Source organism: Phyllopteryx taeniolatus, chromosome 5 (genome assembly GCF_024500385.1).
Source record: "Phyllopteryx taeniolatus isolate TA_2022b chromosome 5, UOR_Ptae_1.2, whole genome shotgun sequence".
NCBI lineage: Eukaryota > Metazoa > Chordata > Actinopteri > Syngnathiformes > Syngnathidae > Phyllopteryx > Phyllopteryx taeniolatus.
In genome coordinates, this window is record NC_084506.1 from 29542425 (window position 1) to 29551417 (window position 8993).

General features: G+C 39.6%; 1 protein-coding gene across 1 annotated transcript; it reads right to left on the bottom strand.

Annotated features, from left to right (window-relative positions):
- Positions 1-8: 8 nt before the first annotated feature.
- On the bottom strand, positions 9-8888 carry gtf2h1 (general transcription factor IIH, polypeptide 1). Its single transcript, XM_061774650.1, has 15 exons — positions 8698-8888; positions 8170-8338; positions 7903-8095; positions 6987-7152; positions 6803-6896; positions 6560-6709; positions 6346-6425; positions 3836-3969; positions 3671-3752; positions 3482-3570; positions 3161-3278; positions 2775-2865; positions 2538-2653; positions 2219-2311; positions 9-736 (listed from the first exon to the last, which is right to left on the bottom strand). The coding sequence occupies exons 2-15, from the start codon at positions 8321-8323 to the stop codon at positions 650-652; spliced, it is 1647 nt and encodes a 548-aa protein (XP_061630634.1). The 5' UTR covers positions 8324-8338; positions 8698-8888; the 3' UTR covers positions 9-649.
- Positions 8889-8993: the final 105 nt, after the last annotated feature.

Consider the following 8993-nt stretch of genomic DNA (forward strand, 5'->3'; position numbering starts at 1 on the left):
GAGAAAAATCCATCTTTTATAAGATTAAGTTTATTTATCTCCCTGAAATTAAGGCATGAATCCAAACCTGCATACATGCACTTTCATCAGGCTGCAGCTTCCAACAAAAACGCTTTACCTCTTCAATTCAGAGTAACATTTTGTATATACAGTACAGTGCAGACAGAACCGGACAGTGTGAACTGTGCCTCATATACACCAACACACTCCAGTGTGAGGTGTCATTGGAATATTGCTAAATTCCCTAAATCTTGAACACTTTTTCATTCATTGTCCTGCTCCCAGAGGGGCGCCCTGTCCTGTATGTCCGAGCTCTCTGCACTGATGAAACATGTCGGCAGTCATCCTGAGGGCCTACATGATTTCCATGAGAAACATGGTCATATTGTACCATTATAAAAGTCCCATTACTGAAACCTATCTCATCCGTAAAAACAACACAAAGAGTAAGAAACAAGTTTTTGTGACTAAAATGCCATATGCCTCTCTTAAATGTCAACGGATGCAACAGCATCCATAGATCTCTTCATCACGAGCCTCCCGTGAAGCCATCTGGCTGCGATCTGTCATCTCAGCAGGCGCCGAAGGTCTCCACAGGACACCCTTGTCCACTTTGTCTTCATTGTCCTTTGCCACAAAGCGTCAGGTCTCAGGTTTTCCTCATCATGCGACGCGTTTGCCAGACGTGGAACTTGCTGTACGCCGCCTGCAACATCTGCTCTAAGTGTGCTGTGAGCTGCAGGGGTGTCAAAAGACAAGATTAATCAAGGAAAATTCTTTGCAATTACTCTGTTAATGTCATTAGACAATTTTAAACTTTTTTTGTTAAACATAAGTCAATTCAATCTCGCGGTAAAGAGAATATGAAATATCAACTCTGCTCGGAACTACTTGAATATTTGTAGAGGTTGGTCTAAAAAATGTCACGATATTGGTTGTGAAGGAAGGTGACAATCAGTGGTGGGAAGTAATGTACAAATACTTTGTTAGTGTACTGAAGTCGATTTTTTAAGCATCTGTACTTGATCTGACAACTTTTACTCCCTACTTTTGAAAATATATCTGTACTTTTTACTCCTTCCTTTGTCAAAATAGACTTGTCCCAACGTCCGCCGACAACGACATGATGTAAAAGTGATGTTAACAGAGCGATGTAAAGTCAAACGAGGTTGAGATTTTGATTGATTTCAGATCAGATTTGTGATCTGGGAAAAATAGGGACAGCGACGCCATGGACGTATGTGAACCAAGGAGCCTTAACAACAATGACGTAACAGATTCAGAGAAGCAGGATTTTCCTAATCTATGACCTTATTATAGCCATAATTGTTTGACGTCGTCAGCTGTAAGAATGATTTGTGGCGAGCTTCCGGCATTGAAAAATTCACAAACAATGATGGTGTATTTTTTCAGTTGTTATCATTAGCTAATTTAGCATTTCAGTCAGTTCACAAGGTTAGCAAAGCACTTTGTTTCAATAGCATAAAGGTCAAGCCAAGAGCTCTAAAATTACATGCGATGTAATGTGATCTTTTTTGTTTTTACTTCTGTATTAATTACATTTTTAAGTCTGTACTCTTTTACTTAAGTACAGGAGTTGATTTAGTACTTCTACTTTTATCACACTCTCTTTTACTTTTTTACATATCTTTACTTCGACTTAAGTACTGAGTGCGAGTACTTTTGCCATCTCCGGTGAAAATGTACACGATTACGGGTTGCTGCCCCTCAGTAGTTTTTAGCCAAAGTCGTTTTTAATGACGGGTATTTGAAGTGGAGCTAAAATGGTTTAAAGGGGCTCCTCGGTTTACAATGGATTCCTTTCCTATAGAGGCGACCTAAAACAAATTTATATTTAAGGTTGTACGCCCCCTGGTCCATCACTAACGAGTAGTAAAGTCATAATTATAGTAAATATTTGTATGAAAAACACTTGTAGGCCATAAATCTAAAAAATCAAATGAAAAACAGTAAGTAGGGCAATAACTGAGCATGCGTTTTTGTGCCACATGGCAACATATTCTTACGCCGCTGCGTAAACTAGTTAATTTCGCACGCACCATGAGTAACCTCGACATGTCGTATGTTGGGACCCCCTGTATTCCAACACAGATGGTTTACAGCTTTACTATGAGGTAAAAGGTTTTGTTGAACTATGGGAACAGGGGGATACTGGAAACACAGTAAGCAGATTCTGTTTAAATCATTAGATACTTACGTTTTTATTTAAGTACTGACGCTGAATCTTCTCTTGAAAAGGACAAAGCTTGGTTGTCTGAAATCTTTCGAGGTTGGAGTTCATTTTAATCAACTGTATAAAAAAAAATCAGACACATGATGGTCTACGTTAATAGTCTATGTGGAGTAATGCTGAGGTTACCTTGTCTTGAACTTACTAGGGGGGGTAAGTCAGTCCAGGCCATTAATAAATGGTATGCAGGGTTAAATCATGTCCTTATCTGCTGTGTAAATTCTGCCTAAATGTAAAGCGGATTGGGCACTGTGATTTAGAGTAATGTTATGGAACATTTAGTCACCTTCTCCTCCAAAAATGGTGTGTTTACAGGAAAACAGGACCAGAAGTGTCTCAACAACTCCCCAGCGGCTACATATATATGCTTCAGTTCCCCTTGGATGTCAGACGGTACCATCTCTGCAAATAAAAAAAAAATAAAAAGCAAAGAACTGAAATCAACTTGTGAAAAAGCACAACATGTCTATTAGTCTAACTGGGAGTTATTTTCCCACTGAGATGAGACTGCAGCATGACGTACGATTTATGGCTTGCTGCGATCCTGCCTGCATGAGGAGCCCGCCGGGAGAAAGTGCTGCAGTGGCGGAAGATGCTACTGCGCTGGTCAAAACCTGCAGAGTGGGATTGTGGTGAGACACAGATGCAGAAGTCACCAGATCTAAATTAAGAATAATCTCAGGACTACTTGATTGGAGAATAAACCCACATATGGATTTTTTTTGTTTTTTTGATTCATTATTATTTTGACAGATCATAATTAAATCTGATAGGGGATTTACTTTAGTTTTCTTTTTTATTAGAAGCAGCATTTCATGAAGTATTGCTCTCAAAACAACAACACTATTTGATGGCATTGTAAAAGTAGTGCGAGACCAAAAATAGGAATCATATGGTGCTTGAACAAACCCGAGTTAGGTTGGGTTTGTAACTGGCCATCTCATGCCGGATGTGGTTGACGGAGTTGATGATTTCTTGGCTCGTTGTGTACTTTAGGGACTGAAGAGGCACAGGACCATGAGCATACCTTATAAGAAAGTAATGGAGAGAAAAACTACATTGAAACACTGTGGAGAAGAATAGAATGAAAAAAAAAGACGGATTCAAGTCAAGTTGAATGGCAGTTTTTGCATTAATTGCTGCTAAAATGACATGCAATTGCTCTCCAAAGTGTCACTTGCGAGCATATTCAAGCAAATGGGCCAACACAATGAAATGGAGACACTGTACCTGTCTGACTTTTTGAGGTTTAATGCAACCACTTTTGGTCCGTTTTCCCTTTGCAAATCTTCATACTCTATGGCTTCTTGTAATTTCACCTAAGAAAAATTAGCAAACGCGAGAAAGTGAGTGATTCTGTAATTTATATGTTCACATAGTAGACACAAAAAAAAACACCACTCGACAGAACCATTTTACCTTCTTGATGGGAGGCTGAAAGAGGTCTGAATCCCGCGAGTTTCCGTCAGTGCTGCTCGTCTCACTACCTTGGTCATTCTCCCTTAAAAACAATGCAGGTGCAGACCAAGATTTTAAATGAGGACATTCTTCGGAAAGCTACATCTATTATTTTTACACTTCTACCCCTTGCGTGAGCCTGCTGCCAGCACCATGGCACTGTGATGGTTGAAGCGCTTTATAATGGCGTAGTTGCTGCTCTCCTTAACGGTTTTGTTTGAATTGGAAGTAGAGGGAAGTGAGGTGCAGACACCGTAACCCTGCGTGAAAGACAATAAAAATAGCAAGAGATTGAACAAAGTACAGGGGAAGAAAAAGCATCACTAATACCTCTAAAGTGGAAGACAAGACCTCAGTTCAGCAAGCACACAAGTACAGTGCTGCCTTGAGATACGAGTTTAATACATTCCATGACCATGCTCGCAACTCTAAACGCTTGCATCTCAAACCATCTTTCCCCATTGAAGTGAATGGAAACGCCATTAATCGTTCCAGCCGCCCCCCTCACCGCCAAATGTTGTTAAATGCTTTTTAAGATGGAAAATAGCACTCTTTAATATTGCACTCTCTTAAAACACAGTCATAACATAATTAAATAGAATTTGAAGAATTCAATGGTTTGTGCATCATGAGTTAACGCTTTAATTCAATTCATTGTGCTGCTCCTCCTGGTGCTTCTGGCGTGCCCGCCTTGGTTACTGGGCGGTAGTATAATACAGTTATACAGACACAAACGAATAAGAGTCACCACTACTCTTCGTGATTCGGTAAGCCGCAATCATATTAGTCATTTTTTGCAGAGGCGAAAGAATATATGCCTGTGAGTATTGGGTTATTGTTTGCCTATATGTGTTGTTCCACCGTTTGTGTTCAAATACCTGTTGTTTAAGGGTTGTAGCCATCCGTTAGCTCGTTAGTGGCGTTTTCTACTATGTGTTAGCATTAAGCTAGCGAGGGAGGGCATTCTTAAGGCAAAGTTTTAAATACATAACATGTCTTTGTTTCATGTTTAGTTTGACAGTGACCTTCAACTGGGAGAGGCATTAGAGAACTTGAAGCCTCTTCTTTGAAGACTTGCTCACGATCTGCCAAACTGCTGTTTATTGTGAAATCAGTTGAGTTGCGTTTAACTGCCACCATTTCGTGTCACCTTTTCATTTATTATTATTTTTTTACCTGCCCTGTTCAGCTGCATGGCCATGCAGAATGGTGGATCTGTATGCCTTTTGTGCTGGAACAGTTTTGTTGTGCAACAGAGGAGTTTCGAAATACTCCCTGTGCTTATTTTTAAATTATTCTATTACTATTATTATTTATTGAAAATGTCCCCCAGCCCAACCGAAGGGCGCTGACCAGTCCCAAAGGGAGGGTTAAGGTACCGGACCACCCCATCCCCCACACGCAGCGCGCCCCACCGCGGCCACAATCCCTACCACCCCTGGAGAGCCCCAACCACCAACAGGCCCCAGGAGTCAAACCAAGAGAAATGTGAATACCCACCACCAAACCTATTACTATGGTTACCAGCGCTCATATCTCAGGTTTACACTCACAAGGCATAGTAAAAAATTGGCGGTGTCTCGAAAATTCGGGTCACTCATACCTAAAAGGACCACTGTATTAAAGGTCCCATATTTTGGCTATTTAGACCTCCATAGAGAGACTCTCTAACATGGATTTAGTATAAAAATGTCAATTTCACTTAAAAAAAAAAACAACCTTGGTTTAGTCATACGAGTGTCCAGAAAAGGCCCCTTTGACAGCTACTTCCGTTTGACCCAGTTTTGTGTCCGTTTTGTCCATATTTGACTAAGATTGCACCCTTTCCTCTGATTGGTTGCCTCCGTGTAGAAGACCCACTTGTGAGCGCACATGTGTTTGTAATGTTGATAGCGCTGGCTCGGGAGCGCAGAGGTAGACGGAGATCTTCGCTAGGACGTAGATAAGCTTAAAAAATTGAAATGACCTGATTTCAGGCCTTTCTGCAGGAAAACATCTGGTGCTCAGGAATGCGTGGACGATTTAAATTCATATTGCAGATCATGAGGCATCAGAGAACCAATATTACATCCCAAATACTAGAAAAAGTTGGTTTGGTAAAATATGGCCCCTTTAACTCTTGGTGTGTTTTACAGTATATTTGGCTTTCGTGATTTTTTTCGTGCAAAAAGGGGTATTATGAGTCACATTGCAAGCAGTAAGACCTCAGCTTCCACATGCACTTCTTTAAATGTTATTAATGTGGGGTTTAGGTAATGTGTTTTTTTTTGGTTAACAGTTGTGTTGTTTTACACTTTGCAGTGGTTAACTTATTACATGCGAGAGACAAACAAAACACCTTAATCATTTTAAGTTAATACTGGGTTTAAAATATTATTTCAAAAATGTTTTTGTATGTCTATGATTGTTAACAAAACATTGTCCAGAAAGTCACAAAAGTTTTATGGAGGAAAAAATTGGACTCTCGAATAGTTGCATTCAATAATCTTAATTTCCCATTGGGGGGAAAAAAAAAATCAGAACAACTCACAGATCGACCAGCATCTCGGAAGAGACCTAAGAGTTTCCACTGTACTTGCATAATATTAATGAGACTAATTGTTAACATTTCAGTGTTAGGGTTAATTAACTCTTACCTCATCCAAGGATTTATCTTCTAATGACTGCAGGTCAACCAGGGGGTTCTTTACTCCTTGCACCACCATTGACTTTAACCCTTCACAATGAACAGAAGTGTTATTTATTTATTTATTTTTGTAAACAAAACAATCAAACCTTAAAGCATATAATGGCACAGATCTATTTCCACCTTTAACCAATACATATTTGCAACAGCTAAATGCTTTCTACCTTTTTCATCCAGTTTGGCACACTCTGTGAAGATGTCCTGTGTGCCAGTGTTGATGCGATCTCGGTGAAAATACTGCGACTGGAAGAAGCGTGTCCAGAACTCCTTCTCCGTCAGGTTGTGAGGCACACTTTCACAATACTTTTGTTTCACTGCAATGACAAGTGTAGTTCATATATATTATATACACACATAGATTCTGTGTAAAAAGAAACAGTCAAAGACAGCGGCCAGTCACAATTTACCTGCAGGATAGGTTCTGAAGATAGATTCAATGATATCGGCTGTCAGATTATATCTCAAGCCGTTACAGCCGTCTGTTTGAGGCCGAATGTCTGCCTGTAAAGAACAAAAATGCCAATTTATTTTTGTAAAAAGAAGCTGAAATTCATGATGAGATTGTACACAAGGGTTTATTAAATCACTCACCAAAAAAGCGCCAGATATACCAACTTCCTGCTTATTGTTGCAGACTGCAGGGTCTGTCTGGTTTAGTCCTCCTAATCGGTTAGCCCAGAATTCCTCAGCACTGATCACTTGGCTGACCACTAAATCTTTATATAATTGAAAAAGCACCGGATCTTCTTGAAGCATCCTGCAGATGAAAAACAAACAATATTTTTGATACATACACTAGCAGTCAACAGTTTGAAAGTGTGTCGAAGTTTGACAGGATATACAGTGTTTTTGAATGTTTACGTTTCCATAGTGCAGTCTTTCTGTTAATAAAATGTACTCCCCATTCATATTGCGAAAGGCGGATTAAATATTGGAAACACGTTTATCTTTACATTGTGAAAAAAGATGTTCCAAGCCTAACATTAAGCACTTCATTGGGAAACAGTATATTCAATCAAGTAACTTCCAACAGCGATGGCCACTATGAGACATTTTCTATTTTGTTCTACAGTAAACGCATTCTACATTGTGGAAGAAGTCAAATGGAAAGGACAAACCATAGAGATTATGGTTTATCAGTCTCATCAAAGTATTTGCTGATCTGTGTCAAATTACCTCAATCAGTCGTTTTATTCACACACAAAAAAAGAATCATAAATGATATGAGTTAGGCAGAAAATAAATGTGCCTTTTGTTAAATCCAAATTAAATACAAACAATTCAGAAACGAGACTGCGATCCCCCAGCTTGAGACAGGTTTCATACACAAATTGCCATGATAAAAGTTAAAAAAATAAAAAATAAAACTAAATACAGTAGTAACAAATGTGATGGAAAATTAAGCAAACATGCAATAATAAGCCACAACGTAAGCATGGCTTTTAAATTGAAAATATATGATAGCTGAATACCAGGCCACCTTCAAAAGTGACTGGGAGAAGCTCACCTGTTTTTCTCCTCGAGTTCTTTGTTAGCTTTTTTCTTGAACTTGGGCAGGAGCTGTTGCAGCAGCTCTTTGGCAGCCTCCCGGTCTTTAAGTGCAGTGCTTTCATTTGAAAAGTGGAATGTGGTACTCTCGCCGGAGTGAAGAACCAGTTGGAGCTGAATTTTGGCTTTTCCATCCGGGCTGATCTTCTGACCTAAACAGACCACAAATAACACTTGATCACACATTGTCTTTGCATCATAACATTCACACAGAGAGCGCTCTCACAGCGAATGTCCGCATAAAGGTGGCTGACGGTGAAGCGGTCCTTGCCCTCTGGACTCCAGGCTATGCGCTCAGCCATCAAATAAAGAGTGCCATCCTGTTTCTTCTGGCGAACCTTTTTCAACACCAGAAGCACCTCTTCTGACAGTGAGGCCATGGCTCGGTCGTGGAACTGAAAGAGCAAAAAGAGTGATGACATTGTTTAAGATCGTTGTTAAAAGTGCATCTGCAATAACAAAACACGTGTATACCTGAGAGGAATACAATACAAAGAGCCTTGACAAAACCGACATCAACTGTGCAAGATGATATATGCTGTAACTGACGGCGCATCGTTTTAATTACACATTCGTACCTTCCACCAATCCCCCCCCCCTGCTGTTCTGGATACGAACAACATGGCGACTTTATTGTGTAGTAGGGTATTTAAAATTAATTACGTCGACTCAGCTAGCCTGCATTACGTTAGCTAGCTATTACAGTGAAGAGATAAAGCATGACGGAAGAAGTCGGCACAAAAACTTACTTTACCTTAAAACTGATGGACCACGCTGCGGATACTTCACCTTTATTCAACACATTATCTCAAAATGAATATCTGGTGAGCCCTGCATCTATATATATGAGCCATCTGGGACAAAATGTAGACTACTCAAATAATGAACATACATTTATCAGCGCCGACATAGCTGGCTGACAATGTGTTACACTCAAAATGTTCGACCGTAAAAGAAAATGTATTATTAGTTCCGACCAGAAAAGGCTCCCCGTGCACTATAACAAAGAAAACTCTTTTATTTCAATTATATTTAAATTACATTTTATAT